Genomic DNA, 14,881 nt, shown 5'->3' with positions numbered 1-14,881 from the left:
CCCAGCAACACAGCTTGGTTTGGAGACAGCTCAGACTCCAAATGAGTCCTGCGTAGGCCGGCCAAACACACATGCGCACTGAGGGGAGTGCACACACCTCCTCCTCCCTGCCTGTCATCCCCCCTGGCCACACCCCAATAAAAATAAAATGATAACAAACACTGTTTATTATCGTTTTATTTTTAAAGTTTTTCAGCTGCTGCCACTGGCAGGGGGGGGGGGGCAATACTCCTCTGCCACAGCTGTAGCACCGCTACTGCTCATTTTGTAGGTACTATGAAGGGCACTCTGTGCCTATCAAATTGGTAATTACTTCAAACCTCACTGCCTGACACTCAGTGCAACCACAATTTAACTTGTTTCGATTCGTCGTGTAGAAACAGTAGAACAGGCAGACACAGTTTCTCTCTGCTAACACCTGAAGAATGGAAGACGCTTCCGCTTGAACTCAGGCTCACACTTGATGAAATTTCTTTTTGTCAGAAACATCAGGGCTTTATTCTCTCCTCCCCGTGTAGGACACATTAGTGTTCCATGCCTCTCAGCTCAAAACTGCTTAAAGCTAGCCTTATGCAACCGTATACCACGGCAGAAGCTGCAATAAATGAACTCAATAGCAAGATAACTAACTAAATAAATGTACTATTCAAATGTTCCTTTGGGCAGGCTTCCAGTGTCTCTTCTTCACTCCTTCAAGTTAAATATTGTATCTGCTGTGCAGCTCTGTCTACTCAAGTCTATTGTTAATGAGTCTATTCTTAAGGATTCATAACCATGTTTCTAATCTCACACCAAGGTGTAAAGCTGGCAAGCAGTCAGGAGTATTCAACTTGTGACACTTGCTGGCAACCTGTATTCTTGAAGTTGACTCCACTGAAATCACTGCTTTCATCCTATTAAAATTATTCCTCTGATTTCGAGCATCCCATCGGTTGGGCGATTAAGGTAGAGGGAATATTTCTGGCAATTAAAATATGGCACAATTGGAAGAAAAAAACGGGAAGACCCTTGTGGGAGTGGGTGTAGCGATAAGAAGGACGAAGGTACTCAGTCGGAAGGGTGAATAAACGTGATTTATTGTATAAAGTATAAAATTTTGCAGTGTCCAATGTTTTACGGTCTGTTGGTTCGTAATCTCCGCTGTCCTCTTCTCCCTCAGGGTTCTGGATGAATGGAGGTAGTTTTCCCGACGGTGTTTCCAGGGAGACCGGAAAAACAAGAGGAACGGAAAGACCGGTAAGTCTAGGGTCTATGGGTTTGGGCGTGCTTTTGTGAAGAGAGAGAGAGAGAGATAGAGAGAGAGAGAGAGAGATTGTGTGGTATATAAGGGTCCTCTCCCCACAGACAGAATATAGGGGTGATAGTAGGTTGAGGCGTCTAGTGAAATCACCTCTGTGGGTTGTACTTGGGTTAGTAACTTCTCTTTGTCTCTGTGCCCATAAATGGTGCTCAGGTGCCCTTCTCAACCCCTTCCCTCCCCTCTCCTTATCTCCCTTCCCCACCCCTTCTCCTCCTCTCCTCTCGTCTCCACCAGCCCCCTCCCTCCCCACCATATGACGAAGGCTGTCCTTTAAGCAGGACCGTACCTGACTTAGCCACGTCCCTCAGGGGACAGGGCGGCGTTCAAGCTCCTTGGGACCCTCCTGTCCCATAGCAGTATCTTCTGGGTCGGTGGTCGTCTGCTCCTCTGTCGGCGTTTCTTCGTGGACCGTCTCCTTCCTTTCGCCGCCTTCCGTCCCTCCTACATCGGCGTCCCTTGTTTTCAACACACGCAGCGCGCGTAGTCCGTCGTCCATTTTTAAACTATCGGGAACCCGGATATCCGGGTTCCCAGCTTCGGTGATCGTTTCCGCGTCTCTGCGTCTTGCAGGAATGTTTGGATGGCCGGATTCCCGCTATCATAATTTTCCAGTCCGCAGGGGTTGGTAGAGCGGCGTTCCGCTCCCAGTTTTCTATCCGATGTAGCCGGGGAGTTCAACTCCCGGCTACAACCCTCAAATGCCCACCCTAGATTTTTCTATCCCGGTTTAAGCACTACGTTTAGAAATACAAGTCAATTCTGCATTTTGATATGGCTATTCTGTAATGAACTGCCCATAAAAGATGGCATATTCTCTCAGAGTTCAGTTTATTAAAAGGGGCAAAAATCATCCTGAAGGTAAGCTTTTCCCCTGCAAGTTTTTTTAGCAACACATGTTAAAACCTTCTGGCTTTACAAACAAGTGCTGCATGCCTGGAGACAATTAGTTCTCAAAGCCAGTTTTTTAAATTAGATTCAAAGGTGGACTGGTGGAGGCCATAAAATGATTCAACTACACTCTCAGTTTAGGATCTCAACTTCAGCCCGTAAAGCACTTGCAGGGACTAGCACACACGTGATTACAATTTGCATTTTCTTTAGGCAAATGATATTGTCCAACCACAACATTTGTATCTAGTGTATACTCTGGAACAGCCCCTCTTAAAAAGGTATACTTCGAAGATCTCTTCCACTTTTTACAATCTCTTATAATCTACTGGTTAAAGTAAGCTATACTACCTCTTCTGATTTGCTGGCTATTTATTTTCCTAGCTGTTATATTTATACATCAAAACGTCCACCACAACATCATCTTTAGTTGTCTAGTGGCTCTGCCAGGCAATAAGGTTCGTAGTCCATCACAGATTTCTTGTTACAACTACAAATGTGACACATTATGGAAACACCTACCTGCTAACGTCGTCTTCACTGGCTATATGCATCACAAAAAGTGTGATATGAAGAGAGCCATGAGGGACCATTGCCTTAGAAAGTCGTCCCTCCTTCTTTACCAAAGCGTCCTGAATCATTTCGATGTCTTGAATGATCTATAGTTAAAAAACAAAATATGAGCACAATAAATAGCAGCATCAAGTGATGTACATGAACCAGAAAAAGCAACCAGTAGGCAATGAATAAAAAGAGTAAGCACAATTTTTACACTAGCAATACTTTGCTTAAAAATTCAATGTTTGGCCATTTATCGATGTCTTTAGTAATCAGTTCCTTGGTAAGAGGACAAACTTTTGGGAATGCCGGAGGGTTCATAGCCGACAAGTTCTAAATAAGAACATGAAACATAACATCTCTCAATCTACAGAAAAGAAACAACCAGAAGGCAAGCCTTCTCAGTCTACATGAGGATCTAGGACATTATACCCACAGACATCAAATAACACAACCCTCCTTGAGTTCAGAAATTAAAGACACACCTTTCACATAACACCATCCACTCACCTAATAGGCACTCACTTTCATTATGCCTCACTGTAAATATTCTAAAAATGTGCATAGGGCTCTTATCTTGTTTAGCACTATTCAGTATTAGGGAAAGATGCGGAAGACATTGTAACACGAAGGGTTAATTAGCTTGAGCAGTGTAGATGAGCGTAATGCCTGTTGAAACCCCCCCCCCCGAAACATCGTGGAAAAGTTCATGATATTATTTTCATGCTTGTTTGTGTAGAAGACTCCGTCTCAACCTTGAGAACGAGAGTACGGGGAGAAGATGGAATGAAAACAAAGGCTGGAGCAGAGCAGCCAAGTACTGATAACATAGCTAGAAAATGCCAGAATGAGATAGAATCCAAGCTTCGAGTGAATTAAGCACTGAAGTGTGGGTGAGGGATTTGGAAGCTCGCAGATGGAATTGTGGAAGCTGCCATGGCCCAGCGCTGCCTCCCTGTTTGCTCGTGGTGCTTGAGGGGGAGAGAGGTCCAAGCAGGCGGTAGAGGGCTCCCCAGCATGTCGTGGATTAAGTTAAGTTTCCACACAGGGATAAAATACCTTTGTTTCTCTGCTCTATTATTATGACTGATTATTTATGCCTGCACTGTGTTTATAACCTGAAGTATTCAGCTCGTTTACATTTTGCTTTCTAAACCTATTAGTGTGAACTGCTACAATAACAAACATGCATTTTGGTGTGCAGTAAATCAAAGCTTATCTGAAGTATTCAACTCATTTATATTCTGCTTCCTAAATATCGTAGTGCAATGCATTTTAGTATACAGTTAATTAAAACTTATATCTGTCAATTAATTCTTTGCTTATATATATAAATAGATGCTTTTCATTGCTATTCTTATTCTACTATTGTTAATGTGCTAAATGCCTACATTTTACCTGCAATTCTAGTAAAGCTAAATTGTATTTATAATTGGCGTGTGGTCCTTCATTGAGCGTCCTTATTGACTTATACCGAACAGGTGTCAACCAGACACCTGGATAAGACAAGCACTCAGTTGCCTCTTATGCATACATACAAACACAACTAAGGCTTATGGTTCCTATTACACATTGTTTTGCTGTACTTCAGACTGAGAGGAGACAAAATGAAAGGAATGCCAAGAATACAGCACTCTTAGTCTGAGTAATGAATTTATTAAGGCACTTCTCAAGGTTCGTAAAGGGAAAGCATAATGTGAGCGTTTAGGTCAAATGCAGCAACACAAGTGCACTTCTGAAAATAATCACAGCAGTAGAATAATAATGATCATAGAAACAAACAAATAAAATACACTACTTCAACCATGGATAATATATCTTTATATGGTGATTATATATTCATGCACAATGCAAAGCTAAAAATAAGAATTAAAAATGCATCATCATGGGGCTTGACAGGTATCATCTCTTTGCCAGCTTCAAGTCGTGAACCCAAACGATCGCGAAAAGAGAGAACTACCCACAATGGGATCCGAGCAAAGCATACTCTGCCGGAAATTAGTTCTGTCTAACTCCGGTCATCAAGCTTCCCTCCTGTATACTTAAAACAAGCTGGAGAGGAGAATTCTAGAAACTCCCCCTCCCATACAGTAAGTTGTTGTTCAAACGCTGGCTGTACCAGGGCAGTGTTGAAAGAGCACATTTAGAGTTGGCCTCATCTGAAGGTGCGCTCCCAAGACCAAACTATTCCCTGCCATACCATAAACATTCTATGGAACATCCTTATCTCTCCCTCACTCCTCCATGTGATGTCCCTGCCTTAGTGAACTGGCGAGAGGAACGAAAAACATGTTGCAGAAGTTTTGCGCGCAAAATACCTTCACCACCAATATGACGGTGGTTGAAGCTAAGCTATGCACAAAATAGAGTCAGTGGTCAAGACGGAGCAGTAGTTAAATACAGATAGCATTACATTCATTAATCCTAATTATTATTATTATTATTATTATTATTATTTTTAATTTTTTACAACCAAGAGCTTTACTGCCACAGTTAAGGTTAAGGGACTAGTAACTGTCTGGTTGTGTCCAAAACAAGCAGGTTACTTACCTTCAGTTACGCTTTCTGGTGGATACTCTAACCATGGATTCCTCACCTTTTGAAGTTCACCAGGCACCAGACTGGATCTGGAAGTTTTTCTGCGATAGTCCCTGCACACTGGTAAGTGGCACCACTGAACATCGCAGAGGCTTCGTCCTGCCACCTCAAATTAAGACAAAGAGCAATGTACAGGCATCACCCATGCAAGCTGACATCAGTTTCCAAAGGTATCCTTTGTGGCCTAACACAAGGAAACATACATATCTGAAACCAATGTACTGGATTTAACATGTGACCTAATGACCTATTAGAAGTCCACTCCACAGAATAGGGAGGAGTGACACTTGGTGAGGAGTCTGCAGGTAGATAGAGTACCCAGCAGACAGATCATTACTAAAGGAAAGTAACTTGTTCTTCTGATGGATAATTGAAATTGCAGATTCCTCTTATAGCTTCCTCAACCTCTGAGTACATAAGGCAGTATCTTCTAAAATGTTGTATTTTTGAGGAATGGACTTTGCACCAGAAAGTCCTGCAGGGCTGAACAATCGAAACAGCCACCCTTACAGACCTGACTTAAAATACAATAGTGTCTGGTGGTGGTATGGATGGACATTTCTGTAGAGACGTGGCAGACGCCAGGCATGGGAACACCACTGTGCAATGCCACAGCAGCCGCTTTAGCTCTGATGGAATGAATACAAAGGCTCTCAAAAGGCTTCTTCTTGGCCAAAGCATAGCACATTTTGACATAGAGAACAATCCATATCAATAATGTCCTTTTCTGAACTATTGCCCTTCCTTCTTTCAACCAGCAAATTCAAGAAAGAGTTGGTATCTACCTATGGTCAACTACTCATGTGCTTCTTAGTCCAATGCATACACAAGCTAAGAGCTGTGTTTGGATCCAATCGATGAATCGATAAAGCCTCTCCAAATTCTTAGAGGGTGGATTGGAGAGTAGAAAACGTGAAGCTTGATGGACTGCTCCACGTGAAATAGAAAGGGTGCCCAAGTCCTCATTACCAACTTGTCAGGGAAGAACATGGTACACAGCACTTGCACTGACACAGTCTGCATCTTTTTGATGATGTGTGGCGAAGTTAATGGCTATGACGAAAACAATCTTAAGGGGGTAGCAGCCTCTAATAACAATTGTGCACATATTCAAAGGGTGTGCACATCAAAAACGTAAGGCCTAAATTAAGGGGTCATTTCCGCATTAGATATAGGACTGGTGGTAATGTATAAGTAACCCTTTTCAAAATCTACATTACAAACAGTAAGTACAACAAGGAGAGCTGTTTAAATAAATGTAAACAGATTGAAAGAGCCGACAACTAACCATCACAAGTGCCCACAGGAACAAATAGAAGTATATTAGAAAGCTGAGCTTGATTTGGATCGACCTGACATCCTTGCACCAAGCCACGAACTTAGTAAAGGGTCCAGAATAGGTAGAATTTGTGACAAGTGAAGGAAGGCCAAAATCCCATCAACCACTTCCGCCGGTAGGTCAAAACTGATCAGCTGGTTCCCCTCAATATCCATTTACAGAGGTGCACAATGTGAATCTTCAGAATAAGAACCCTGCCCTGTAGCGGGTACACCAGTAAGGACATCAGGACCTCCCACTGAGGCATGTGGTGCGGAGGACAGATGGCCAGACTTGGACTTCAAGGTCCTCTAAGCTTAGTCCAGAGATATCAGGATCAGCTGAGTATTGTCCCAGTTGACCTTCAGAACTGAGGGAAGCAGAAGCACAGGTAGAAATGCATAAAGGACACTGGAGCCCCACGGAAGGCGGAACACATCTCTCAAAGACCCCAGAAGCCGAAAGGAAGGACACTGAGCATTGTTTGTGGTAGCAAACTGATCTACCCAAGGAACCCTCCCACAAGTGAATATGTTTTGAACTACCTCTGGATACGGAAGCCACTAGTGGTCAGCTAGATGACATTTGCTTAGTTAGAGCCAACTAAATGCGAAATTTTCACTGCAGAGCTTGCCTGTGGCAAATGGCACAGGCACCAGTATGGTGCCCAAGTCCAGGAGCCTGAGAAGCTTCAGAACTATCAGTCTGGAACATAAGAGTGAGCCCGAAATATCAGGATAATTTGCTGAATGTTCTCGATTAGGAAAAAAAAGCTTGGAAAGTCATTGAGTCCAGGACGTCTCCCATAAAAATAACACACTGCACTGGCCGAAAATTTGATTTTGGTTCACTGACAGAGAACTCCAGGAAGGATAGCAATCAGGTTGTTGTCTGTAGGTTGTCTGCAACTGACTGTGCAGAGCCCATCTATAAAAATAATTTACTGCGGTACAAAAATACATGTAGGCCAGGACACAAAAAGATGGACCATAACTACTGCCATTACCTTTTGAACATCCCATGGACCATGCTGAGGTCAAAGGGAAATGCTGTGAAGTGCAAGTGTTCGGATTCCACCAGAAAGCAGGTGAAGCAGCTCTGGGACTGCAGGATGGGTATGTGGAACTACGCGTATTGCAAGTTCAAGGACATTATCCACTCCCCAGCATCTAAAGCATAGAGGGCCTGGGCTACAAAAAGCATTCTGAATTTGCCCTTTCAAAGGAAGGTATTTAGGAACTGATGATGTAACACTGGTCTAAGCCTGCATTCTTTCTTGGGCACCAAGAAGTACCTGGAGGGAGGAGCACCCTGTAGTCATCTCTGCTTTGGGTACTCTCTTTATTGTTCTTATGTCAAGCAATGGGGTGGTGGCATGCTTTACCAAAGCCTGACAAACAAAATGGGAATCTTGAGGGGGAACTAGAAAATAGAGGGCTTAATAATGTTTAACAATCTCCAAGCCCCTCTGGTCTCATGTAATAGCACACCAGCCAGGGAGACAAAAACCTAATCATGTCCCCCTACTTGGAGCAGATGACCTCTGGGGGGGGATTCATACAGGCTTGGCAGCTCCCAGAGCAGGTGATGAAGAGAACAAGGTTGGCTGCCCCCTGCTGATGGGTATGCCCTCTGTGATTATCTTGTCTCCTAGAGACACAAAAGACTGTCCAGGTTGTTATGCTAGGGAGGGTTGTCTCTGGTGATAGGCCTGTCCCCATGCCTTCGAGTTTCCTGTCCTGCTGGTGAAATTGGTGGGCAGAGGACAATAAGCCCAAGGAGCGAGCTGTAGTCTGGCTATCTCTGAAACACTCCAAGCCAAGTCTGTTTTTTGTTTGAACAGCCTGAAGCCATCGAAAGGCACATCCACCATTTTCATGTCACCTGTGGCATGCATCCAGGCATGTTGGCAGACAGCCACAATGATGCCCACTGCACTGACAATACAGCCTGAGGTGTCCAGGCAGACTCTCACTGAGGCTGCAACAGATGCGGGCTGTGTGCGAGGCTCAGGAGGAGGAGTGCAGGTGTCTGGTGGGGTGATGGATGTTTGGGCAGTGGGTGATGTAGGTTAGTCCTTGGTCGTGTAAGGCTTTGTAGGTGTGTGTGAGAGGCTTAAACTGGCATCTCTTCTGGATGGGGAGCCATTGGAGGTTCTTGAGTTGGGGGGTGATGTTGGATCGTATGTGAAGGTTATGAGTCTGGCTGCAGCATTATGCACAGTCTGGAGTCTCGTGAGGAGTTGGGTGGAGATTCCGGTGTTGAGAGCGTTGCCGTAGACTAGCCAGCTGGTGACTAGGGTCTTAATGATGGTCTTTCTGGTGTTGATGGGGATCCATCAGAAGATTCTGTGGGACATGCGGAGGGTGTGGAAGCAAGAGGAGGCAACCGCATGGATTAGGCGCTTTATGGTGAGTCTGTCGTCAAGGATGATGCCGATGTTGCAGGTGTGGTTTCTAGGTGTGGGTCTGAGCTTGGAGGGCTCCCAACTGTTGGTCCAAGGGGAGGTGTTCTTCCCGAAGACCAGAACTTCTGTCTTGTCAGAGTTGAGCTTGAGGCAGTTGTTTCTCATACAGTCTGTGACACTGGTCATGTCACTGCAGAAGTCTGTTCTGGTGGTGAAGGGGGTCTACGGTGAGCGAGAGGATGAGTTGCGTATCATCTGTTTAGGATATGATGCTGAGTCCGTAGGTTCTGAAGATGTCTGTGAGGGGAGTCATGTAAGTGTTGAAGAGGGTGGGGCTGAGAGACGATCCTTGGAGTACACCACAGTTGATGCACTTTGGTTCAGAGGAGAAGGGTGGCAGGTGGATTCTCTCTTTGTCCTGTGAGGAAGGAGATGTGTTCCACTTGGGGGTGTTACCCTGGATGAGGTGGGGTGTAGAAAGCGGCTGCTAAGTCAAGGAGGATCAGGGCTGCAGTCACACCACGGTCGAGGAGGGATCTGAAGTCATGGGTGATTGCGACCAAGGCTGTCTCCATGCTGTGGTTGGTGAAGAAGCCAGATTGGGAGGTGTCAAGCAGGTTGTTTTTCTCCAGGTGTTCAGTCAGCTGGTGAATAATGGCCAACTCAAGGACTTCGGCAGAGTACTGGAGCAGTGAGATGGGGTGGTCATTTTTAAGTTTGCTGGGGTCGGTGGAGAGTTTCTTCAGGAGGGAGTCTGACCTTGCAGTGTTTCCATCTGTCAGGGAAGGTAACCATGGTGATGGAGGCATTTAAGATGTTAGTGAGTCCAGCGCAGATTTCCTTGGATCCAAGGTTGAAGAAGTGGTGGGGGCTAGGGTCAGTGGGTGGTCCAGAGTAGATGGAGTACATGATGGCTGATGTGGTCTGTGAGGTCAGCGGTGTCCATATGGTAATGGCGTGGCTGGTGTGCTTGGGTGGGCCAGAGGTGTTGACATTGAAGCAGGGGGTTTGGGGTCAAAATTGTTGTAGATGGTTGCTATCTATCTTGCGGTGGAAGTAGTTCAACAGGGTGTTTCAGAGCTCTTGTGAAGTGTGAATAGTGTTCTTGGCGGCTGACGGGCAGTATTCCTTGACTAAGTTGAAGAGTTCCTTTGTGTGGTTGGCACTTGATTCAATGTGGTTTGTGAGGGTTGTTCTTTTGGTTTCTTTGATGTGTTGGTGGTACTTGTTGAGGGCTGCTTTGTAGGCAGCTCAGTCGGGGGAGTTTTTGGTGGTGCGTCATTGCTTGCCTTATTGTCAGCAGGAGTGCATGATGGTTCTGTGTTCAGGAGTATTCCAGCTGGCTTGTATTGCGGCTTTGTTAGTTTTGCTTGGCTTCATGGGGGCAACTGTGCCGGTGCATTTGGTGTTCCAATCGGTGAAGTTCTGGACTGCCTGCTCTAGGTCTGTTGAGGCTTCAGGCTTAATGGTGTTGAGGGCTTGTATCCACTGAGTATCCGTCACCTCCTCCCAGTTGCAGTGAGAGGAGCTGCAGGACTTGATGGAGGTGCCCTGGGCGCCTGTGATGGTGAAGTGAACGATGGTGTGGTCGGTCCAGGGGAGATTGGTTATGTGGCTGCAGTTGACTATGTCACTGAATACGAAGATCGGGTCCAGTGTGTGGGATTGGTGACGAGTTGGGTGAGGCCAGTGTTGCTCATGCTTTCTAGGATATTGGTGGAGTTGGCACCATCTGGGTCCTCAAGGTGGAAGTAGAGGTCCCCAAGTTGTATGCAGTGCTTGGAGTCAATAGCTAGAGAGGTGATGAAGTTGGAGATTGTGTTGTAGAAGGTGGGTCAGGGTCTGGGGGTCCATAGGCAAGGGTGCCGCTAACTGTGGTCTTGGCGTTGGTTAGGAGTTGGAAGTTGAGGTGTTCCATAATAGGTGTGGGGTCATTCTCGTTGACGATGCAGCAACAGTTTCCTTGTGGATGATGGCGATGCCTCTCCTGGATTTGTTTGTGCTGTCTTGGTGTGTCATCCTGTACCCGCCTGGAATTGTGGTGGTCATGTTGGGGGTCCAGGAGGGGTTAAGCCAGGTCTTGGTGATGAAGAATATGTCGGGGGAGAGGGTAGTGATGGTGTCCCAGATTTCCATGGTGTGTTTGCAGAGGGATCAGGTGGAATGCACTGAAGTAGTTCTGGTGTGTTCGCGGTCTTCTGGGTGGGCAAGGCGGGGGTTCTGGTGTGGGCAGGCGGAACTGTGTTGCACAAAAAGCAGTAGCGTCAGCAGGTGAAGAAGGGTCCTTCAGTCGAGCGAGGGCAGCTGGTGCAGCAGTTGTTGTGGCATCCGGGGTCCAGGGCACAGAGCTTGGTGGTGGAGTAACAGTTTGTGGGTGGAGGGCTAGGGTTCCTGGTGCCGGGTGCGGTCCAGACCAGACCAGATGCAAAAGGGCACAGAGGGGCTTGCTTTTGGCGCTCCAGTGGGCCGCCCACTGCACTGGGTCCTGGGAGGTTAAAGGGGCGGCTCGTTGGGCAGGGCCGGTGGGACGAGTCGTGGTGGAATCGGGCGCGAGGAATCGAGCAGGAGGGGAAACGGCAGGTAAAGGCAGCAGTGGGAACATTTGCAGCAAGACAAAAAATATACAACAGTGAAAACAGTGACACAACAAGCAGTGAGGCAAAAACAAGAGTGAAAACAGTGACAAAACAAGCAGTGAGACAAAAACAGTGAAAACAGTGATCAACCAGTGACAATGGTGACAATGAGCAGAGCAGAGGAAACAATGGCAAACAGGTAGAGAAGCAGTGATGAGAACAGGCTCTCAGGCACAATGCATGGGGAGTAAGATGGGTCAGAGCAGGCAGGGCTGCAAGACCAAAGTGCAGTAGGAGGTGATCTGGTACAGGAGTGAATCTGCATTAGTTTCCAGTTAGCAACTAAAATTCTAGCATCTTATAACTTGCAAACCACCACTTCAAAAACTGCACTCCCTTCAGTAAAGGCACCCAACAGGCAGTCCAATTCTTTCTCAGGGGAAGGGTCAATGTCACTAACAATTTATAGGTCTAAAAGCAGACCAGCATCAGTATAGTGAGGGAAGGGTGAATTGTCCACCACCCTAGTCATCATCTTCATCATAAGGAACAAGCTAAATATCTTATAGAGCTTCCAGCCATCTGTAGTACTTGGGCTGAGGTAATGACATCTTAGGAAAGTCTTCCAAGATGAGGGGGACTGGGCCTTGGGAATTTCATAACGTTATATCCGCCTCGATGTAGCCAAATTCTGCTCTGGATAGGAAAATGGCACCAGTGTCGGATCCAAAACAGGAACTTGGAAAGAAAGGCCATAGCACAACCAGTTGGAATCGGAGTGGCCAACAGCAAAGGTGTGGTTGTACAGTCTGGCAAAGGCACAGGACCAGGCAAGTCAGCTGGGACTGGTGCAGCACATAATGGCAAAGTCCACCCAGTGACCCTGGCGGATATATGGGAACCAAGGCCAGCCATGGTAGGGAGAGGGGTAACCTGCAGTATTGCCTCGTTGAAGGTTTTAAAGAGTTGCATAGTCAACAGGTGAGGAAATTCAGAAGGCACCAGCTTCAACTATATAGAAGGATCAGAATTTGGCAGATAGCAGAGGCAGGTATTTCGCATGGTGACTGGACAAACTCTACTTGGAGCTGAAGCAGTGTGGTGGAATAGAATTTCACTTAGATTGTTTGTGCTTGTGCTGAGATTAGCCTTTTGACTTTTCCATGGACTTTCTTGAGAATATCGACTAGAATTGGTCCCAGGAATTTGAATGTGACCAACCTCACTCTTTGTGTTCGATGCATAGACTGTACTTCACACTCCCTGACAGCCTTCAGGTATTTCAGGGAGCACTAGTGCAGGATTTCTAGTCATTCTTGGAACTCAAGCACCAAAGCAAGATGTTGTTGGGGTTCATGACTGACATCTGCTTGCTGAAACCATTGAACAGTTTAAAGCTCATAGTCTTTTTTGGAAGTCGCTGGACACCAACATAAACTTTGAGCAGAGCCTCCAGATGTGTATCAAATGGAACAGACAAATGCATCTGCCATTAGTGTACAGTGGTGGCTCCTATATATGGCTCCTGTTTGCATTCTCAGATTCCTGGTGAAGCCACCGCAGAGTCTGAGGGTGCCACCTATCAGTCTGGTGCCTGGGGAGAATTCAAAAGATGAGGAATCTCTGTAGTTAGAAGTGTCAGTCACAAAATATTTTTTCCACTGGTACACAAGCAAAGTTTTGGAACAAAAATTATTCATGTGGCTGTGGGTTGCTCTTGCAAATGAAACAATTGTCATTCATTAATTTAATTTCAAGTGGGACAAAGGTTGCTGTGAATGTGTGGAAACCATACTGGACTACATGGTTAGCTTCATTGGCATACCAACAGCACCTCCTCCTAGCAGCTAGTCCTTGGCGAAAAGAGCGTGAAGAAGGCCATTTCTGATGTGTGCACAGTTCTATCTTTGTACCAGCCTGCTGCTGATTGTGTGGCTGTTATAACCAAGAAACAGAGAATGTTTTTTGGCCAACTGTATCCAGACACAGGCAAGTCCTGCAAACCTGGTGAGTCTCAATGCCACCTGTTCCCACACCCAACGAAAGTTTGCTGTGGTGCGCCGACATTGCAGGCCATTTGCTTTGTGCCGCAACATACATACCTGCATCGCAACACCTGGAAGTCACCTATGCAATGAGCATACAACCTAAAGGCAGCAATGCAGCCCTCTGTTCCAGTAATACTATGAACACCAGCACATAATAAATATATACTTAAGTCTTTCCTTCACACACAATTTGTTTGAGAAACTAAAATACCGCCTTTGAGCCTGCATGAAGCTTTTCATTAGAGTAAAACACAAGTCTTGCTTGGCAGCATACAAATACACAGAAACCACTAACTGAGAAGTTCTTCTGATCTTTGGTTAAGGTGACTGTGGTCATGTGCTGAGGACGGCTCCAAGCCGCCCTGGCACCCACCGGTATTGGAATCGCTGGCGCTCCCCCATAGGTCCCAGACAACATGAATCCATTGGGGGTGGCTGCAGAAGCACTTCTATTATCACCCTGGAACCCCCACCACCCCCTCAGCAATCAGATGGTGTTGGTGCATACAGAGCATGCCAACATCATCAGATGCTGCGGGGACATGCTGGAAGCTATATGCTTACAGCACATTTGGAAAGAGGACATTCTAGTGGTAATTTCTTCTCTGGGCGGGCAGGGTGGCTTTAATGGCCATATAGATCCAGGAGGAAAGGAAAGAGTTTTTTTCATCTACCTCTGTGTCTGTATGTAGTGGATTCCTGCTCAACGTTTGTGGGTGGGGCTGCGATCGTGAAGCAGGAATCCAATCTCGTAGACCACCATGGCTTTTTTCTTGTCCAAAAAGCGCCCCCTTAGGCAAAGGTCACTCACCCAGAGAGCAGCATACTGAATTCATGGTTTGGATCCCCCTGGGGGCTAGTTCAGACCTTTCTTTTGGCCGATCCCCCCACCCCTGGTGGGGAGGGGGGTCTCGAAAGATACTACATAACAGGGATTACATTTCTTAACAAACTGCGAAGAAAGACCCCTTGGGAAAGGGTCACTCCCCTCGGGGGCAATACCTGCATTCATGTTTCATCACCCATATCCCCCCTCCACCCCACCCAGGGCAAGTTTAGCTGTTTTTTTGGCTGATCTGCCCTCATGGGGAGAGGTAAAACCCTACTACATGCCAGGGATTATATTTGTTAACAGATTGTGAGGAGCAACCACTTTGGCAAGAGTCACTCCTCTTTAATGCAATACAC

The 14,881-nt window shown here is 46.2% G+C and overlaps 1 protein-coding gene across 7 annotated transcripts in view; it reads right to left on the bottom strand.

Moving 5' to 3' along the window:
• The window catches only part of AKAP7 (A-kinase anchoring protein 7), a 1,205,386-nt gene that overhangs the window by 920,142 nt on the left and 270,363 nt on the right, over positions 1–14,881 (bottom strand). For all 7 annotated transcript variants that reach the window (XM_069234874.1, XM_069234875.1, XM_069234876.1 and 4 more), the window contains exon 4: positions 2,711–2,847. In XM_069234874.1, the coding sequence (XP_069090975.1) occupies positions 2,711–2,847 (137 nt within the window). The remainder of the gene's footprint in view (positions 1–2,710; positions 2,848–14,881) is intronic.

This window comes from Pleurodeles waltl, chromosome 5 (assembly GCF_031143425.1).
Source record: "Pleurodeles waltl isolate 20211129_DDA chromosome 5, aPleWal1.hap1.20221129, whole genome shotgun sequence".
In the NCBI taxonomy this organism is placed as follows: Eukaryota; Metazoa; Chordata; class Amphibia; order Caudata; family Salamandridae; genus Pleurodeles; species Pleurodeles waltl.
Note: the sequence above shows the minus strand (reverse complement) of the source record. Positions and strands in the feature narration are given on the sequence as shown.